We start from the raw sequence: 22,269 nt of genomic DNA on the forward strand, positions 1-22,269 counted from the left end.
TTAAAGATCATATTAAAGATCATAAATATGCAGGTTCTTCAGGATGGATAATGTAACCCTGTACAGTACAGTATATATTTTATGATTCTACTTCACATTTGATGTTACCCTGTCTTACCATAGCACGTTTACCTACAGGCTTTTCTTCCGACGTCACTACCCCATCAATACGGTCACGTTCTGTGACCTTGATCCCCAAGAGAGGAAGTACGTGCTCATCATAACCTTTAACTGCACACACCACTACAGACACAAGCTAACTTCCTAGCCTTTAGAAACCTTCTAGCCCTGTAATCTTTGTTCTATTAGAGCTGTTTACACAGAGGACATTTAATAATGATCTCATCTGCTATAAATCTCTCTAGGTGGAATAAACCAGAAGGTGGCACAGCAAAGTAAGTCTCACGGGAGTCTCATCCAGTCACCTAGGCTTCTTTCTTTCTTTCTTTCTTTCTTTCTTTCTTTCTTTCTTTCTTTCTTTCTTTCTTTCTTTCTTTCTTTCTTTCTTTCTTTCTTACATTTATTCATTCATTCATTCATTCATTCATTCTTTCTTTCTTTCTTTCTTTCTTTCGTTTATTGGTTCTTTCTTTCTTTTATTCATTTATTCTTTCTTTCTTTCGTTTATTGGTTCTTTCTTTTGTTCTTTCATTCTTTTGTTCATTGGTACTTTCTTTCAATTGTTCTTTCTTTCTTTCTTTCTTTCTTTCTTTCTTTCTTTCTTTCTTTCTTTCTTTCTTTCTTTTGTTTATTGGTTCTTTCTTTTGTTATTTCATTCTTTTGTTCATTGGTTATTTCTTTCATTTGTTTGTTCTTTCTTTCTTTCTTTCTTTCTTTCTTTCTTTCTTTCTTTCTTTCTTTCTTTCTTTCTTTCTTTCTTACATTTATTCTTTCTTTCTTTCTTTCTTTCATTATTTCTTTCTTTCTTTTGTTTATTGGTTCTTTCTTTTGTTATTTCATTCTTTTGTTCATTGGTTATTTCTTTCATTTGTTTGTTTGTTCTTTCTTTCTTTCTTTCTTACATTTATTCATTCATTCATTCTTTCTTTCTTTCTTTCTTTTTTCTTTCTTTCGTTTATTGGTTCTTTCTTTCTTTTATTCATTTATTCTTTCTTTCGTTTATTGGTTCTTTCTTTTGTTCTTTCATTCTTTTGTTCATTGGTACTTTCTTTCAATTGTTCTTTCTTTCTTTCTTTCTTTCTTTCTTTCTTTCTTTCTTTCTTTCTTTCTTTCTTTCTTTCTTTCTTTCTTTCTTTCTTTCTCTTACTTTGGAGCATATGCATGCTATTATGGTTCTTTCATCTTTGTCATAAAAGTGCCAGAATATTGATGTACTGAGATAGCTGAGGAATGAAGAACAGATTACTACACTGGGCATGGGATAAAAGCACATGATGTCAGATATGCCAGATTAACTGGTGGATGAAGTGTAGCTTAAAGGTCAAAGAGAGACATTCAAATGCAATAAAAAAATCTGTACATAATATTCAAATAATAGGATCAGGAGAAACATGTAGATTGTACAGTAGGACATAGCAAGGCATTTAGATATATTGCTGTAGAGTTTGTATGAGCATTATGCTGATCGCAACATGACGTGTAGTACATGATATGCTGCTTTTCGAATGACCACCCAACAGGTTAGAATATTCTCTTCTGTAACATCTGTTAAAACCAATAAACAGTTTGATGAGTTGGAACATGTGAACCAGCAGAGCTGCGTTGTGTAAGAGCTCTCCATGACTTAACAGCCAAGCTTCAGAGAACCACTTTAAAGCTGGCTTTTCTTGTAAAGATTTCGCTTCAACATGACTGAGCATTTTGTAAAGTGTTTAGTAAGTGTTAGAATTTCTATTGTGTGACCAGATGAGAGTATGTTAGAGCAGCTCAAACATAACAGCTAGTTATGTGGAATGAATTATATTAACCATCGCTGCATACTTAAACGTCCGAGTTAACTACTAGAACTCTTGACACGTGTTGATTTTTCAGTTGTCGAACATCCACAAGTTAAGGGTGTTCTTCTTATCACTTACTTTATAGCAGCTATGCATGTATAACCTACAAATTGTTATAAAATATAGACACTGGAGGCCACTTAAATAAATGTTGAATAAACACTTCCTTACAGAAAACTTCATATTAGCAGTTAGATGGTTTTCTTTGTTTCTATCCAGACCTAGTGCAAAAAAAGTCATAAGGTGACATAATACTAGAAATAATTAACATAAAAATGTTAAAAATATTAAATTAATAACAAAAACATTGAACTCTCAGTCTTTTAGTAGTGTAAATATTGTATCCACCGGTTATGTATAACATATATTGTGTACAACATTGTGCTGTTGTATTAAAATGATAAACACCTTTCGACCAATCAGATTTTAAGATCCACAAGTTATTTACCAGATATTTACCAGATATTCACCAAATTATTCAAATGATATCAATCTTATATAATAATAATAATAATAATAATAATAATAATAATAATAATAATAATAATAATAATAATATGTATCCTTCCTATGTGTTGAAAGCCATGTAAAAGGTAAGTTGTTGAAGAAGCAGGTCATAGACTGTTTTCTCTTCTTCCATTTCAGATTTTTTGGTTTTGTGGCCAGGAAACAGGGAAGCACAACAGATAACGTCAGTCACCTGTTTGCAGAGTTGGACCCCGACCAACCAGCTACCGCCATCGTCAATTTTGTCTCCAAAGTGATGATTGGCTCCCAAAAGTGATGAGCTACTCTGAGATATTCTGCTTCCCCTCTGGAGGACTGATTTCCCCTGCATTTTCATTCTGATGTCTTCAAATCTTTAATTTTGTGTGTGTATGTGTGTGTGTGTGTGTTGGCGAATGCTTGGGTGAATATTGAAGTGTAAGTCCAGGGGTCGGTGTGAGATCGCATGTGTGTGTGCGTGTGTATTAGAAGGTGTATTCGGATGGAACAGGGAGTTGAGCTCAGATGAGGACAGAGGAAGTGCAGTGAAGAGGAGGAGTCATGTGGTGAGGGAAAGGAGAGAGGTGAAATTCATCTCTGTGCAGGGTTAACTTTAGGGAAGAGGGATGTATGTCATAGAGTTTGCTTTTTTAATAAAAAAAAAAGGGAAAAAGGAAAAAAAAAAAGGTTGATGAGACTGATATCAGGCTATTGAATTACAATACCAAAGATGAGACAGCTGTCAGGATAAACATGTAATTATTTGGAGGACTTTTTGTTTGTAAAATAAGACTGCTTGTTCAGAGGATATTTCGTTCCTGTCTATACATAAATATCAATATTCTTTTGCTTTCTGTGAAAATGACATTTGTATTCTCTGGTTAGAAATCCAAAATATGGTGCATGTTATCCCTTATATCCAGGCATCACTGGCTCGCATGGAGCATGTTGGATTAGGAACGGCTTAACATATACGTGGAAGAACAAACATTTCACTAGCAAAAAAAATATTGGCCAGATTCCACTTTTCACTCATTTCTGATATCGGTCTCTCTTAAAAGTTTATTTCATTCTGTCTTTAGCAGTGTAGAACAAAAAGAAAGATCATGACATCAGTCTAGTCACCTTTGTCTGTAGATGTTGTGCTCACCAGTGTCCTCTCTCTCTCTCTCTCTCTCTCTCTCTCTCTCTCTCTCTCTCTCTCTCTCTCTTTCTCTCTCTCGTTCTCACTATCTCTCTGTCCTCGCTTCTGTTGTTTTCTGGTCACACTTTTACTCATCGACTCTTCCTAACGTGAGAGCTGGTCTATTTTCTTCTGATAAATTGACTTCAGGTCAGTGCAGCAGTCAGAGTAGTGCACCCGGTATTGCACCTGGGGCAGATTAGAATTTATTAGTGCATAAAACACACACACATTTACATACACACCCTAAAGTAAGCTAAATGTATCAACAAAAAAAAAAGTATGTCTAAAAGTGACTTAAAGGAGTATTTATTATTTTGCTACACTGATTTATGTTAAACTCATACTTGCATATATTGTATAGTCTACACAAAGATTACAAAAATAGAAAAGAAAAGAAAAAAAACTATTTTGGCTAAGATATCAAAATCAGACGGTTTTGAGACATATTTAGTTATGTATGATATAAAATGTATGTATTTGAAAACTTGTGTTTGGGCTATTTTTTTTCACTGCCTTGACTTCTTTTATTTTAGGCTTTTATTTAGGAGCTGACACTGTTTTTGTAGAGGGGAAAAGGATGTACACGTTTTGCTAAAAAGCTGAGATTGTATGCTTTTTTATGCTTCACATACAGTATACATTGGATTGTACACAAAGTGCCGGTGTTTTCCATCATATATAGAGAGTTCACTTGCTCTGCTAACATCCTCCACCTAAAAATGTATTTCTTTCCCCTATCCTTCAAACGATCCCATAAAGAAATGAGCGTAAATCTTCTCCATTACCAGAAAAATCCACAGTGCCATCATGAGGCAGAGTTCAGTGTTGCATCTTTTCTGATTCCCTCACATTTCAGAGCCTCCTAATTATTTTGGGGAATTACTGCAGTGTTTTAACTGTAATTAAGAAAAGAAAAAAATATCTTAAGTCAAACGGGTCTCGTGTTTCTTATGCCAACCTTTACATGAAAATCCTACCATTTCCATTATTACAGAGGTGTTTAAAGCAAAAAAAATACAAAAAACTGTTCTTTGAGTGTGTAAATATTTTATTTTGCCAAAGATTTATCTCACTTTTGTATGCCTTTTTTGTTCGAGTATTGCTCACACTCCAGTTGACTGATGTGCTGAAGTGTGGCTCGTTGTTTTTTGGTGAGGAGAAGCTTCCACTCAGTACAGAGACTGGCTTTCGCATGAAAATGCATTTGGCTGCCCAGGCCATATTCCTTTAGCCTTAAGAACTACTCCAGTAATAATGCAAAGCACTTAACATTCACAAGCTGGTAGAAGAAAGAACAAAAAAAAAAAAAATTAAATGTGTTGTAGAGATCTTTGAAAGTCTTCCTTCAGCATTCAGACAGTTTGAATATTAAAGTGCATATTAGAAATCATATGCTTGTATGCATTGCTTGCCTTATTACACATTTCACTTGACCAGTAGGCATAGAACTGTTCACTTACTATTTATTGTGTAGCTGACAATATGTTTCAAGATTTTGATCGTTATATCTTTAAAAAAAAATCTCCCTCTCCCATATTTCTGTGTTTAAGTCAACAGTGTTGCTTCTTTCTGTGTGCCCGGTTATTATAGCTCTTGGCCTAGAATGTGTGAATGTGCTACTATTGCTGTACAGAACCATGTGTTATTTGCATTATATTGTATGGCTTAATTGTTTTTGCAAGACAAAAAAATACATATTAAAAAGCAACCTAACTCAGATACATTAAAGTACACTGTTACTTGGAAGCTTTGTGTTTCTTGTGTGCATGTAATGTCACCTTTAGGTACAATTTAAATTTTTTTTTTTTTTTAGTGTTTAATTTTCTTCTTCTTCTTCTTCTTCTTCTTCTTCTTCTTATTATTATCTTCTTCTTCTTCTTCTTCTTCTTCTTCTTCTTCTTCTTCTTCTTCTTATCTTCTTCTTCTTTTTATTATTATTATTATTATTATTATTATTATTATTATGAGGCAATTTACATATTTTATTTACCTTTTAAGGGGTGGCACGGTGGCTTAGTGGTTAGCACGTTCGCCTCACACCTCCAGGGTTGGGGGTTCGATTCCCGCCTCCGCCTTGTGTGTGTGGAGTTTGCATGTTCTCCCCGTGTCTCGAGGGTTTCCTCTGGATACTCCGGTTTCCTCCCCCGGTCCAAAGACATGCATGGTAGGTTGATTGGCATCTCTGGAAAATTGTCCGTAGTGTGTGAGTGAATGAGAGTGTGTGTGCCCTGCAATGGGTTGGCACTCCGTCCAGGGTGTATCCTGCCTTGATGCCCGATGATGCCTGAGATAGGCACAGGCTCCCCGTGACCAAAGAGTTCGGATAAGCGTTAGAAAATGAATAATTAACTTTTAATTAACCTAACTTAGTCTTAACACCTATTTTAATTATGTTATCTAAAGTTTATTTATTCTGTGTATAGATATCTTTGTAACTCATTTTTAAAAGTTAAATTGTGTAAACCGGTGGGAATTTTCGGCCTCCAAAACTCAAGTCAAATCAAATCCTGTCTTCTCCGTGTTTATCTGTTTCCCTGAGGTGAGATATTGTAGAAAGGAGGAAGTAAGGATACAATTTTTTAGCATAAAGAGAAACCTAACCAAGAAGTCTGAATGTTTACATTAGTGGGGATCCGTAAGGATTTCATGTAAGTAACATACAAATAAATAAATAAAACAATCACACGCACTTACACCTATTACAACTTAATGTTTACTTCCCAGACATGTCTTCCTATCTTAGAAGTTATATTATTGCTCCGAATAACCACAAATTTCCAGTTTTTCAACAGATTTTACTGTAGACACCTCATAAGCACCTCTAATAAATCACAAATCAGGTTTCACTAGTGATAGCCTAGATAAATACAACAATTTTTCCATCAAATGTGGAATACACTTCAAGGATAGCTTCATTCCATTTTATTTAGCAATTGTGCACACTTGGGCCTTTTATCCTGCCTCTCTTGCGCCTCACCTCCAACAACCCAGAAAAGGGTCAATTAAAATGTAACAGGATGTGATGTTCTAGTCTACAGATGTTCTGGTCTACACATTAGTTTAACTGATTACTAGCAACGAATTACTCCAGAGAATCTTCACACCAGTACAAATTCTGACTTATTTGTTAAGCTTTTCTCCAGGCAGAAACTTGGGGCAGCACAATGCTACAGAGGGTAGCATTGCAACCATACAGCACCAGGGGCCTCAGTATAATCCCAAATTCTGGTAGTTGTTTTGTAAAGATTTTAGCATTGAAAGTGGCATCAGGACACTTCAAGACACCCGTTAGACCCAATAATTTAGCTTTTTTTTTAAAAAAAAAATCAATCAATCAATTAATTAATTAATTCATGTTTTTTGGGGTGGGGGGGTTCAGCTCTTTTAAATGATTCCAACGTAGTCAGACTATTGCAACCAATTCTATTATTTCTTTTTTTTGTAGATGGAGGACATTTAGGTTTCATGTCAAAAGATGAATATGAAAAGTGTTTAAGCTTTAATTATTTAATTATAGCCTGTTATTTATATGTAGATGTTTTTAAGTGACATTTTACACTTTGTATCGGACCCCCCCCCCCCTTCCCCCCAATTTTCAGGTCAATTTTCAGGTGTGTCCTGTTATATTCATTTTTTCAACAATTAAATAGATTTTTAACTCTAGTCTTGGTTTTAGCCACAAGTTTTACGTGTAAATACTGCAAGATAAGCTAACATGACGAACAAAGAGCCTCTAGGGAGAAAATCAAACCATTTTGAAGCTGAGAAAAGAGGGAGAGGTCGTTTAGAGTCACTGCATAAACACTGGGCATAGTGAATTTGGACAACAATTTGGAATGTCCTGTAAAAGAACATAATGAGAGGTGAACAGACAATGAACAGGTCTATCAGCTAACAGGAACTATAGCTGATGAAAGAAGCGTTGTGAGAGCTGCGAAGAAAAATCCAAAAACTACACTCAGTGATGCCACCAAAACATTCAGCAAAGGTATCACAATCCACTATTTGAAAAAAATCACAAAGTATGAATATTCCATATAAGTTCTGGATGGTCAATTGGCTGATACAACATGCACTGTTTATGCTGTTTAGCCTATCTAGTTATATATACTAGGAAATAGAAGCTGAAACTTTTGTCTCAAATCCATATTTTAATCTAGATCCCAAGGTTCTTTGTTTCAGAGTTGCTACTATTAGGCTTTCCCACCATTGCCTCAGTACTGTATAGGCTCATGCTATTGTGGCTGGAATTGGCATAGCTGTACATACACAAGGTGGACACTTGGTGTCAGTGTTCATCCATCCTGTAGAAAATTTATAGCCATGTCATGGTATCAGGAAAACTGAAAGCACTACTGAGGTTAGTTTCCATTTACAGCAATTTCTGTGTTTTATTTATGCTGGCTCTGGTACAGATAAAGCCTCATTAGAATTTCAGGCCCATGCCTGATAGTATTGATGTATGACTCAAAGGGCTGTCCACCCCAACACCCAAACAATGGCATTGCTCTCGTCCCACAGTTTACATGTATTCTATAATTCCAGGAAAACATGCTTTATTGACATTGTGGACAATGGAAAAATACAGCTAGCGATGCTGAGGGGATGTGTGGGTTCTTTGTTGATGAGATTCCTCTTTATATTTCCTATAAACATAATTGTCAACTATAATGAGGGGTTTCAAATATCCCAATAGGTAGTATTAGGCAGTCTGGTTGAGACAAAAAAAAGAGCATAATCTTTAATCCAAACTGCACCGGGGAAGAAAATCTGAAAATCAATTTGTCCTGATGTTAAGAGGAGTAATCTTTCCTAAGAGCAGGTGTCCCTTTACCAGGCAAGCCCTTTAGCCTCATAACATGCACCACATGGCCAACCATGGTCATTATTTTAGATGAATACCCTTGTATGGTGCAGTCCATGTGAACCTAACAGAGAGAACTGCAGTCCAGCATCTATTTTTGATTGATGACTGGAGACAAGTGTGGTTTCATGTATTTTCAAAAGTAATAAAACTGCTTGTATGTCATCATAGTGAATTTGGAAAATGCTCGATTCAGTCCATAGTTGGTAAGGTTGTGTCTAATTGCTGTATTCAATGACCCTAATGTTAATGTTTCTAAGACTTTCTCTATTTATTTTCTGGAGTACAATTCACTGCTGGCTTTCCTTCATTACATTTTAAAGAATAGAGAAACATGCTACAGCAACACTACAGTTTATGTTGTCCTCGGGTGAAAGCACCAAAGGTGATCTTAATTTCCTGGTAAATGACTGTGCGGAATGTGTTTTATAACTGCATGTGAGCAAAAAATGTCTAGGGATCTGAATTTGGCTTGCTCATCTGCAGAGTGCTTCCAGTTTGGAGATGCAGTAGCTTTCAGACATTTATCATGAATCATGGGGAGAGTTCAAGTGCATACTTTAAGGCTTCCTTTTTAAGGGCTTGCCAGTGTGGAAGGACTTACCCCACATCTGTTAGTATCCCAGGTACCACTATTAACCATATTCACTTCACACAGTACTCCGTTCAGGCCCCCGTCTGCACCCTACGATTTCTTTCTACATTTTCTCTTTAGCAGCCAGGTTAAGTACACTCCTGTATAAATAGCTTGCGAAACAGAGGCCAGAGGTCAAGACCAAGCTGCACTCAGTGGGAATGAGTCTAGAAGTGCAAGAGGGATTGAGTGTCTCCTCCTTATGGAACAGGAGGAGCACTGAGAAGACCTGAACGATTAACAAGGAGGTTGGGAATTATCTAGATAGGAAAAACACAACAGTCTCTCTGCCAGCCCCCTCCAAGGATTGAAGAAGGAGTGTGTGTTTCAGACGTAACCTTCCAGCTCCATTTCCTCTTTTAGTTTTAGTTAGTAGTAACAGAGTGTGCTGTTCATGTTGTTATTCGACCTCCTGTCGAATTTAGGCTTTAACTGTACAAAACCAAGTATGAGTGAAACAAAGAATATATAGTACTCTCTCCAAGGATCTATACTGTCAAGATTCATGGCTCCCAAGTTCAGTGGAAAAAAAGAGAAGGCCTCTTGTGTTAAGCAGACTTTGCACTCCCATCAGGCCATAACAGATGGCTAAAGAGTCAACTTAGGTCAAGACAGGTCAGAGCTGTTTGTGATTCTTGTGACACGACTGGTGCTTTGCAGTATGCGGGTGAATGGCTGCATGGTGACCCTTGATCCTTTCTTGTGCTCTCTAACTTTCCATAGAAATGCCTTAAGACTGATGTCATGCCATCTCTAGCTACAATATGTTGCCAGAATGACTGGTGAGGCTCAACTGACAGTATTTTTTCAGTTTTTCCACTTCTTAACCAACTTGTTTTAGGTCAAGGTGCATGCTATAGTTTAAAATAAAAGAGTACTTACATCAGCAAAGAAGGTAAAGCATACATGTATGATATATTTTGCAAGATAAAAGAAATATTAATCTGGGATTGACATGATTCCTGTTTGTTTACAATCATGCATACCATGCACAGGTGAAGAAATGACATAGATACAGCTTGGGCATACTTCTTGTCACTAGACTCCTGACCTGTCTTTATTCCACATGTGGGCCAGGGTTTGAATCTACTGCCTTAAGGGTGACATGGGAAAAATCCAGTTCTAGTACAGTAAACAAGACCATATGCTTGTGAAACCACATGAGTCTCTTGTCAATCACAGCTGTGAGCAGTTTCACAGGTGTTGGATATCCTCATGGCTTGCAAATTGGACAAGGCTCCTTTTCATAAATCATCATGATAGTTGGTAGCATGAGCTGTCGCTCTTAATCAACAATTATTTTGTGGCCGGTAGTATAAATTTCACAAAATATTCTGACTTGGAATTAGATGAAGCAGAGCATAGAGATGTTTCTGGAACAATGAATTCTGTTGATTCTTTATGAATTTATTTAATGAGGAGACTTCTGCATGTTTCTGTAATCTACCCCAGTAAGAAGTTAGTACTGCAAATGGGCAAATTTCACTTCAAGCACTTGTAGTGATATTATAACACATGCCACAAAACTGCATTGTTAGTCTTTAGCCAGTGATCTAAAGTTACAGTGACCCAGAACGTCTTAATATGGCGTGCTAGGAAGAATGGCCATGTATAGAAACTGTCAAAAATCCATCCATAGCTTATAGGGGGGACCAAGAGAAATTATAAATTGCTGTTATGGCCTGTCTAGGATGAACCACAACATGAATGAGAGAGTGAACTTTGGCAAAAGCCACCTGCCAGAACAAAACACTTACAGTACAGACCAAAAGTTTGGACACACCTTCTCATTCTAAGAGTTTTCTTTATTTTCATGACTATGAAAATTGTAGATTCACACTGAAGGCATCAAAACTATGCATTAACACCTGTGGAATTATATACGTACATAACAAAAAAGTGTGAAACAACTGAAAATATGTCATATTCTAGGTTCTTCAAAGTAGCCACCCTTTGCTTTGATTACTGCTTTGCACACTCTTGGCATTTTCTTGATGAGCTTCAAGAGGTAGTCACCTGAAATGGTCATCCAACAGTCTTGAAGGAGTTCCCAGAGATGCGTAGCACTTGTTGGCCCTTTTGCCTTCACTCTGCGGTCCAGCTCACCCCAAACCATCTCGATTGGGTTCAGGTCCGGTGACTGTGGAGGCCAAGTCATTTGGCGCAGCACCACATCACTCTCCTTCATGGTCAAATAGCCCTTACACAGCCTGGAGGTGTGTTTGGGGTCATTGTCCTGTTGAAAAGGTGGTGTGTCCAAACTTTTGGAAGGTGTGTCCAAACATTTGGTCTGTACTGTATAAAATATCGAGAACGATTCATTAGTTGTGACTGCTGTATACTGTAGACAGGAATGTTAGGGACAAACAGACAACCCAGGGACGGCTATATCAAATGTAAACAAAGGGTGAAAAGACAGAAAAAATTACACCTTGTGCCTTATGGGTATTCACAATAAATGTACCTTGCCCCTACCTTTTCCATGACATATATCATGTTTCTGGAATAGAAAAAGCTATATTCATCCAAGTAAAGCACTAATACTTCTGTTACAGCAACTACAGATTATAGTAACTACAGAGATACTAATATTGGATTGAATTTAACTAACCATTTAGAGCTATAGAAGTTGTATCTATAATTTAGAGCGCTGGATCAATGTCATAAATCGATAAAAATGACATCAAAAACTGTTTTGTATACTAGCTGCTTTTAATATCCACTTTATCTCAGAAGCATTGCATTTTGTCTGAAATTACTTCTATATTTATAGATATACAAATACATTTTGCATAACTTTACTGGTTTGAGGTTGACAGAAGTAATATCGGGTATCTCAACAGTTTCTAAGCTTTTTGATTGTCAAGCTAAAAGATAAGGTAATAAGTTGCTTGTCTTTTATAACTGAGCATCTCACAGTTTGTATATACTGTACGCTGTTGTTCCAAATAGCTGTGTGTTTTCTTTCTTATCCTTTCGGCTAGTGTGATGGTCAGTCCTATTGTATGATAGTTTCTTCATAAGTTATAGACTGGGCAGATGTACATTGTGTGAATGTGGTGGGTGACCACATTATGTGTGTTCCTTAAAGTTTAAACTTATTGCCCAATTAGTTTTGATAAATGAAAGAACAGGTTAAATTATTCGGTATCACTGATAGCACTGTTATCACTGATAACAGAATCAGGATCATGAAATTTCAAGAATGATGCACATGCTTTACAGCTTATGCTAGTTTATCGTATATAGTGGTTACATACTGTATATACATTGAGGTGTTGTTGGGTGATGTTCTTTGAGGGAGATCTTGCTTTACCTACCAAGCGATGACTATATTAAAGTCAGACTTGTGAAACATGGTTTGTGGGATTGTTGTCATTGGAACAGTGCATGTATCATTTTTTACAATGATGTAAAGTAATGTGTCTGGGTGTGTGAGGATGGGGCAGAAATAAATGTCTCTTTGAGGCGGTTCCACTGGATTATTATTGAACCACCATGAAAGATTCAGCTGGTCAATTGAAACTACAAATAATTCTCTTGCAGAAATCAGTAAACCCCAGGAGCTTCTGCGGTCTCTCATCGGTTTGGGTATTGGACATTCGGTGACTGCATATAATCTTTCATGAGCACCTTATGTTCTGATGATGAAACTGAAGAAATTGCTAATTGATTAAACTCACATTTGTCTGCTCTAACAAGAGAAAAAAAGCATGTTGTTCCTGAGAAACCTTTATAAACACATTTAAAAACATTGCTGATGTGTTCTTCCAAGGAATTTACTTGGGGTAAATAGAGAGAATGTGAATTTTCCCACCATGGAGGGACATTTACTAGACTTTAAGGCATAACTGATTATTTGTAGTGGCAAAGGGGTGCTGGTGAAGGAAAGGCTGAACATATTTTCCTATGCAGAATTATTATAAGTACAACTATAGTCAAACTCAGTCAAAGTGTAGTCCGCTAATAAAGCAAGAGTCCGTTGACTGGAACCACTGTTATAGGCCAGTCCACATACAATTAAGAAGTACACAGATCAGCTTATTTTTAATTTAATTTATTTTTTTACTCACAATACAATTAAACCCATTAATGTACCTTCCAAAAACCCTTTTAATGAAACGTTTTGATGAGCTTATTCCAATGAGGTAGAACAAGCTGTTTGTAACCTGAAATGTTTGTACTTACATTAATGCCTTCAAATTCTGATTACTTTCACAATGAAACTCTTGGGAAATTTCCTTAGAAACTAGTTTAGTATTCCTATTTATTTTCTTGACAAGTGCAAATAGCACTTCAAGTCATCATCTGTTGATGATTTGAAGTGTTGATGACCTGTTGGTCTTGGCTATACTTTCTGTGCCATAGTTGTTGGAGCATCTGTGACAATCACTAACTAAGTGTTGCCTAATTATGGCAGAAAGCTCACAGGCTATACAAATATTGTGAACTATTCATTATCCTTCCCTGATACTGTGTATTCCAAGCAGGAAGTAACTTGAACAACAGACATGGTTGTGGAATCCTTTCAGCCTGAAAAAAGTAAAGTATTCCAGGCGGCACTATAGCAGCATAAACAGGAATGCATTTCTGTCAGAAATCTGTTGGAGTAAGTACAGCTGATTGAATACATATTCCTTGTCATGGTATTGCAGTCCAAGTACAGTATATAACGTACATTATAAATGTATTTAAAATGGTGTTGTGTGTAAGGTTTAAGTGTAAGGTTCTTGTGTGTACCTGAGAAAGGTTTTGTATCATAAACAACATCAAAATTCTCAAATTGAATATGCAGTCCAACAGCCTTGGCTCAAAAATGAGTTGTTTGGAAACTAATAATTGCTAGCCAAAACACTTTGTTTTATTATCTGGATAGATGGAATTTTTGCTTTACTTTTACAGACTTCAATGAACATCAACCTTAATTTTATGTGAGATTTCTTGACAAAAGATAGACTTTCTATGGCTCATAATTTTGGTTCTCTATGTCACCATGCAAACTATTTTGTAGTTGCAAAAGTTCTACTAATGACCTCCAAACACTTAATAGTCTTGTGTTGAGTGATCCTAAACAAACTTTTGGTCTTTTATGATCCTCCATGACTGTTTTATTAAAAATGCACCGGCTCTTTTTTAGTACCTAGAATAATAAAAAAATATAGCATTTCTTATTATGCCCTACAGTTATAGAACAGCTTTTTAATTAGTGTTCAGGACTCAGAATACAGTCTCAATCTTTATGTCTTGTCTGATAACCTATATTTGTTTATTCAAGCATATTTTTCTTTTCTTTTAGGCAAAGGCAAAAATCAGGAGAATCTGTCAAAAGGCAAAATCTGGAGTAGCTACTTTGCAAAGGGATAAACAAAAATGAACATAATGAAGTAACATATTGATTAATTACGTATTTTCTTATGTTCATGTCTTCGATTCTGTGTGTTTGTGCATTGTATAGCTGTCCATTTATTATGGTAATATCTCTGCCAATGTGGACTGGTCCTGATCTCACACATGTAACCGTATCAAATGAAGTCAGAACAAGTGAGAACCAGAAATTTTTTATTGATTATATATCTAACAGGCAGACTACTACCGAATGTCTGAAGGCCTCTTCGCCAATCCAGCTGTGTTAGTGTGCATGGCTGTCTGGTTGATTATCAGTTGATCTGATGCTCTGCAAAGTTGGCAGTTCTGTGGAGTCTCATGGCAGTAATACTACTGTACAAACCGACCAATTAGAGTGCTGATTGGTAGAATCTCCCCTTGCAATTAAAAAGTGGAAAGCGAGAAATGTGTTAATAGGTAAGCACATCAAGTATGTATGTATGTATTACATGTTATGTGCTGAATGCTGGGTAATTCACCCAGCTCAGTTTCATCATGCTTATTTAAAAGGTGTTTGTAATTTGACCACACTGGTTACAGGGAACCTTATAATATCAGCTGAAAATAATTGCACTTAATTGTGTATTACAAAATACAGGTCTGAGATCTCTCACTGTGTTAGTGGTTGGTAGAGGTCCATAATGTTTGTGGGCTTTCTCCCTGCAAACCACTTTTATTTTTCTAAATATCACAAAAATCTAAAGTATTAAGGTCCGAGCACCCACCAGAAAAGCTGTGTTTTCTTAGTGTTCTGCAGCAACTAATATTATTTATGTAAATTTGCACTTCATGGTTTGGTTTGGTGGAAAATATACACATACCTTCTAAACTGTGTACATTATTTAATGATTCCTTTATATTTTAATTAGCTTAAGATAGGATGGAGAGGGCATGCAGGTATAGAACTGGCTCTTTGCTCCCAGAAACAGACTAAAGCCCATACTGTGATGCTCATCTAAAGTATTTGTGAACTGTTACTCTTGGGCTTGTGGTTAATCACTTTCCCCATACTGCTGTTTCTTGTGCACCCAGTGGTTTGAATTAAATGGCGGAGTGATGGTTTATGATCACCAAGTTGGGATCTTATTTCCTAATAGGAAGGGGGTATTTAATATTTGGCATAGCAAAGAGAGGAAACTGTGATTAGGTTGACAGTGCTAGAATGTGCAGTATGCATGTGCACATGGGGCCTCCCTATACAGCTGATGGACAGAACCAGGTGGTGCAGCAAAGTGAGGCAGCACTTGCCCCCTGTTGACTCATCAACACAAACTGCCACAAGGCCCCTGGAAGAGGATCCCCTCATCCCTAGCTGACCTCTTGCCAAATGCATGCCCCCTCGTATACAGTAAAACTATATGGCCCCATCTAGAGTATGGGTACAAGTATACGTTATACGTCCACTTTGCTGCCAAAACATTAAGCATGTGGAGGCATTATTCAATAAGCAGCAGGTTGCAGGTAAGGTTATAGTGCTTCTGTTCCTTAATAAACTGAAATGTGGACAGGTTGTAAAGAATGCGATTATTGTATTAGTCCACTGGATGGCACTGCATACATTTCCTCCAGGGTCATTTGGGTGATACATATGCTAGTTGGGAGCTGATGGAGAGAGAGCTCAGAGCCAAGACACTTTTTAGAAATCTTTATGGCATGCTAATGTGTGGAGAGAATAATTGCACTTTTTGAGACTGTGGTTCTGTTGTCCAAAGGGGCACTGGACTCACCTGATCCTTGACCTTGACTCAGACCATTTCAGCTTTAGGGAAGATGGATGGTAACCCCGTGACCTTATCCATTCCTTTCTACTCAGAAGCATAAAGCCAGCTGGCTAGAGCAGGTGGCCATGCTCATTTTCCCAGAAGTACATCCATAATGGCAAATTCTGGTCAATGGCTGCACTCAAAAATTAACATTAAAGAGAACTGTATAGGAAAATGAAGTTCCTACATCTGATTCAGTATATACTCATTGACCATTAAGGGAGTGAGAATCTGTCTAATCCAGCATGTTTCCAGAGTATTTGATTTGACCTAAAAGAACTAAGGAATCGTTTTCCCATCCTGTAGGTCATCACAAATATTAAATGGCTAACAAGAGTGCAGGCGTCTAGTTTTTCAAATGTCCATTAAACAGTTGCATAGTTATTTTTGAAGAAAGTATCACACCTTTAAATATATGTTAGTGAATAACTTTATAAAGTTCTAGAAAACTGTGACACACCGATGAAGAGTCAGTTGTCTCTCAGATAGAAACAGTTACACTTCTGATTGAGTTTAGATTAGTAAGGCCATTCTAGTACATAATTATGTCAATCATTGCTCTATAAAATGTGCATTTTTAAGTTTTATAGATTTCTTCCCAAAATGATAAAACTTAAAAATGCAAAGAAGTTGTTGTCCAATGTGTTATACACACATAAAAAAGAGACTAATCTGCTGGACTAAACTTGCTGATAGATGGAAATAAATCCTTGAAGAGGGGCATCTTCTGAACCTACTGTATATAATGTATCAATTGCTTGTGTAGTTAAATGTCATGTATAATATATAAAACTAATTTAACAGGGGGCACGGTGGCTTAGTGGTTAGCACGTTTGCCTCACACCTCCAGGGTTGGGGGTTCGATTCCCGCCTCCGCCTTTGTTTGTGTGTGGAGCTTGCTTGTTCTCCGCGTGCCTCGGCGGTTTCCTTCGGGTACTCCGGTTTCCTCCCCCGGTCCAAAGACCTGCATGGTAGGTTGATTGGCATCTCTGGAAAATTGTCCGTAGTGTGTGAGTGTGTGAGTGAATGAGAATGTGTGTGTATCCTGCGATGGGTTGGCACTCCATCCAGGGTGTATCCTGCCTCGATGCCTGATGATGCCTGAGATAGGCACAGGCTCCCCGTGACCCAAGAAGTTCGGATAAGCGGTAGAAAATGAATGAATGAATAAATGAATTAACTCATTTAACACCACACTGCTAAGCGATAAAAAGGTACACACATAATCTGCTCTGCTCATGCAATGTTTTAATTATCCTGCTCCTGTGAGAAGCTATGGTGTAGTTTAGTACCTTTTTTAGGTACCATTTTGTAGAATTAAATGGTGAATCCTCCAGTTTACTACCAGTTAATTATGGGGTCCCTCAAGGATCAGTTCTAGGACCTCTGCTTTTCTCTATATACATGCTTCCATTAGGGAACATTATTAGAAGACATGGGATTAGTTTCCATTGTTATGCTGATGACACACAGTTATATATCTCATCAAAACCAGATGAAATAGCCACAGTGTCCAAATTAACTCGGTGCCTTAGAGAGATAAAAGACTGGATGAGCTGCAACTTTCTATTGTTAAACTCCGATAAGACTGAAATACTACTCATAGGTCCAAAAACCAGTGCACAGAAACTCTCACAACTTAACTCCCATTTAGAGGGATGTACTATTACAAGTAGCTCGACAGTGAAAGACCTCGGTGTTATATTAGACAGTAACTTGTCTTTTAAAAATCATATCGCCCATACTACCAAAACAGCCTTCTTCCACCTTAGAAACATTGCCAAGCTGAGAAACATCCTGTCTGTATCTGATGCTGAGAAGCTAGTTCATGCCTTCATGACCTCTAGACTGGACTATTGCAATGCATTACTAGGTGGTTGTCCTGCATCTTTAATAAATAGGTTACAGTTAGTCCAAAATGCAGCTGCCAGAGTTCTCACTAGGACAAGAAAGTATGACCATATAACCCCAATTTTATCATCTCTACACTGGCTACCTGTTAGGTATAGAATTGACTACAAACTGCTGCTACTTACGTACAAGGCTCTTAATGGTTTAGCTCCCATGTACCTAACTAGTCTTCTAACACGTTACAATCCTTCACGCTCTCTGAGATCACAAAACTCAGGGCTTCTGGTAGTTCCCAGAATATCTAAGTCTACTAAAGGTGGTAGAGCATTTTCTTATTTAGCTCCCAAACTTTGGAATAGTCTTCCTGATAGTGTTCGGGGCTCAGACACACTTTCCCAGTTTAAATGTAGATTAAAAACTCATCTCTTCTGTCAGGCGTACACATAATACATCCCATAATATCATGCACCAGTACATCAGACCAGCACATTTTTATGAACGGCAGATATGTTAATCCCTTTCCACTGCTTCTCTCTTTGTACCCATCCCGAGGCATCCAGACACTGTACCAGCTCCCATCGTCCTCTGTGGGACGAAGCCTTTGGACATCCACTGAGCCGAGGCCGACTCTAAGAATCCTGAGACATCTCCAGTTAGACTCTGTGGTACTCAGAAGATCAGAAGTCCTTAAACCTCACACCAATACAACATTTGTTTGACTGTATATTACAATCACACCACCAGTGTCACCCATATGAGGATGGGTTCCCCCTTGAGTCCGGTTCCTCTCAAGGTTTCTTCCTTTACCAATTTAAGGGAGTTTTTCCTTGCCACTGCTGCCTGAGTCATCTCAGACTTGCTCATAGGGGAATAAATACATACACACTGTGAACTATATACATCTAATAATAATCTAGAATTTTTATTCTGTTAATTCTTATTTCTTTTATTATTCGTTATTTCCTTTATCATTAATTATGTTTACCTTCTGCTCTATGTTTATGTTCTGTAAAGCTGCTTTGAGACAATGTCTATTGTAAAAAGCGCTATACAAATAAACTTGAATTGAATTGAATTTTATGCAGGTTCTACAAGTTTAATTACAATTACATTTTTGGGAATTTAAATTTGTACAAATTCTTATTTCTGTCTTACTTATCCTACGCAGGGTCATGGAGAACCTGTCACAACCTATTGCAGGTCACGACAGCACACAAACTACAGTCAACACATGGCTATGGACTAGTGGAGGACCAGAACACCCAGAGGAAGCCCCTGAAGCTTGGAGAAAACATGCAAACTCTACACATGCAGTGTGTAGGGATGAATCGAACCCCCAAACCAGAGGTGCAAGTCAAACAGGTTAACCCCCAAGCCACCATGCTCCAAAATTTATGTGAGAACTCCGAATGACCTAATGTTCAAAACATGCTTTCCTCATGGAAATGAGCGTCCGGAGTTTTGTGTGTGTGTGTATATATATATATATATATATATATATATATATATATATATATATATATATATATATGTATATTTGCTCATACTGTATGGCTTATGATTTACATGTGGTAATTGTATCATTTATGTCAGTGTGTGTGTGTGTGTGTGTGTGTGTGTGTGTGTGTGTGTGTGTGTGTGTGTGCGTGTGTGTGTGTGTATATATTTCTGTGTGTGCATGTTTTCTTGCTCATATGGTATGCTTTATGATTTATGTCTGGTGATTGTATAATTTATGTAAGTGTTGGTGTAATTGTGTGTGTGTGTGTGTGTGTGTGTGTGTGTGTGTGTGTGTGTGTGTGTGTGTGTGTGTGTGTGTGTGTGTGTGTGTATACAGACTTCTAGGCTGGCCCCAGAAGACTTATTCATAATCATTTTATTAATCTTATGTAAGCCAACAATTTAGGAGTAAAACACACACAGAGCTGGTTAATGACACAGTTGAACCCCTCATAAACATGTCTATTCTCACTTTGTTGGAGACTTGGTGATCTCGTACCTTGTTTGGGATGTAACTGTCCATGTTCAGTTTGCAGGTCATTCTTCAAAAAAATCCTTTGAGCAGACCTTGCTCCCATGTTGAGATATTCAGTATGCTCTATTTATTCTGAACATCAACTTACAATGTTGCACGGAAAGCAGAACTGTTCATCCGAGTTCTGCGTGTAAACTCTGAAGAGAAAAAAAAGACATTCAAGATAAAAATGGTAAACATGAAACACAGAAAGAAACATACTTAGGAAACACATCCTAATATTCTAAGCTACAAAGCAAACCTTCTCAGTATAAAACATGTTGCAGCCATAGCTACTGGGTACTGTCAGAGAAAGCATGAATCATGAATCATTGTATCATCACTTGTATCTCTGGAGACCCAGTTAATTATGTCTGCTTGATATTTAGCCAGGAAAAAAAACATCACAGCTTGCAAGTTTAAAATCGCATAAAGACTTTTCTCATAAGGTGTGAATTAAAAGCAATTAGGAATGAAATTAATAAATGAGCAAAGTTTCCACCACTTTCTAACAGGAGACATTTGCTTGTAATTATGACGAGAAAGTCTCATCTCCTCATTTCATCCAGAATACATCGTTTGTCAATTGTATGAAAGGATAATATTACATCAGCAGATTCTATGCCAAACGTAGATGATCTCAAGCACAAGGCTGTCAACAGAATTGTCAGTGGGAACTCTATTAATAAAGTAGCTCAGATTACAGAAATAAGTATATTGAGACATGGCTTAACCAACCCATCTTCTATCTGTACATCCCAAACTTACCCCAAACAGGGTTTTTTTTTTTCAGATGAAAGAAAGATCATGAATGGAATGATCTTGATGTGGATTTTATATGCGTTATACTCAGCTTTTTGAGGGATTCTTCAGCCTGGTATCTGCATGATTTTGATTGTATATATTTGTAGGCCTGACTGAAATAGGGCACAAGCATTGCCTTAAATGGGAACATGTCTCCTGTACAGATTTCTTGACCCAAGAAGAAAGCTAAACAGCTGAATTTTAAAACATATAACGTCTTAGCAGGGCTGTCAAGTGTCACGCATTGAGAGTGACGGTCACGCATTTGGGTCTTTTGTCATGCTCTACTGCCACACATTGTATTTCTCACGCAGAAAAACTTCTTGACTATTTGTCAAATATTTAATAAGCCACAACGCTGTCTCTATGGAACCGGGCAGGAATAAAGCACGTCTCACTTATCAGCCAATCAAAAAAATAGAGGCTACACAATAGCCAATCAGAAAATAGCACTATCTAACATCCAACAATCTCTCTCTCTCTCTCTCTCTCTCTCTCTCTCTCTCTCACACACACGCACACACACACTCACACACACACACACACACACACACACACACACACACACACACACACACACACACACACACACACACACACACACAATTAAATCAATAAATGGAAATTAAACAAATACTTTGTCCGTGATCCTTACCAAACACAACTCCCCCATTATTATTATTATTATTATTATTATTATTATTATTATTATTATTATTATTATTATTATTATTATTTTATTTTATTTTATTTTTGGGTAGTGGGGGGGGGCTCTTTTGGAGATGTCACGCTTGCCTGTCTTCAAAACTTGAGAGCCCTGTCTTAGTTCATTTGCTCTCTCTCTCAAAGTATGGTGGCAGCACTTTAGCAACAGAGGATTGTTTTAATTGCTTTCAAAGGTCAGTGGTTGTTAAAAGTTTTAAATTAGGGACCAGTTTAAGTGTTTTATAAATGATCAAAGAGGTCATCAGTACACACTGAAGCATGTGGAGAACATGCAATGTCTAAACACAAGATGGACACTCAACCCCGGAGTGCGAGGCAAAAAGGTGGTAACGACTAAGCCATCATGAACCTATTTATAGACATAATAACTTTAATAATGGGGTATTATTGTTTGTTCAGCTTTAACACAATTAGAAAACTTTATAGTCCTATTTATTGTGAGTTGTTGCCCAGGGGAAGCATCCATTCTCTTGACTCTCCTGCTCTCACATACATGTAAAAGCATAGCACAATACAATCAACAGCTTTTTAGACTAATTTCAATGTCAACAATTCATATCAGCAGAGAGATATAGAGAAAAGGACGATGAGATGGAAG

At 37.2% G+C, this 22,269-nt stretch overlaps 1 protein-coding gene across 18 annotated transcripts in view; it reads left to right on the forward strand.

Annotated features, from left to right (window-relative positions):
- The window catches only part of tns1b (tensin 1b), a 230,586-nt gene extending 225,210 nt beyond the window's left edge, over positions 1 to 5,376 (forward strand). For all 18 annotated transcript variants that reach the window (XM_047815141.1, XM_047815136.1, XM_047815143.1 and 15 more), the window contains 3 exons: positions 139 to 207; positions 366 to 395; positions 2,604 to 5,376. In XM_047815141.1, the coding sequence (XP_047671097.1) occupies positions 139 to 207; positions 366 to 395; positions 2,604 to 2,742 (238 nt within the window). In that variant the 3' untranslated portion in view covers positions 2,743 to 5,376. The remainder of the gene's footprint in view (positions 1 to 138; positions 208 to 365; positions 396 to 2,603) is intronic.
- Positions 5,377 to 22,269: the final 16,893 nt, after the last annotated feature.

Source organism: Tachysurus fulvidraco, chromosome 6, assembly GCF_022655615.1.
Source record: "Tachysurus fulvidraco isolate hzauxx_2018 chromosome 6, HZAU_PFXX_2.0, whole genome shotgun sequence".
NCBI lineage: Eukaryota > Metazoa > Chordata > Actinopteri > Siluriformes > Bagridae > Tachysurus > Tachysurus fulvidraco.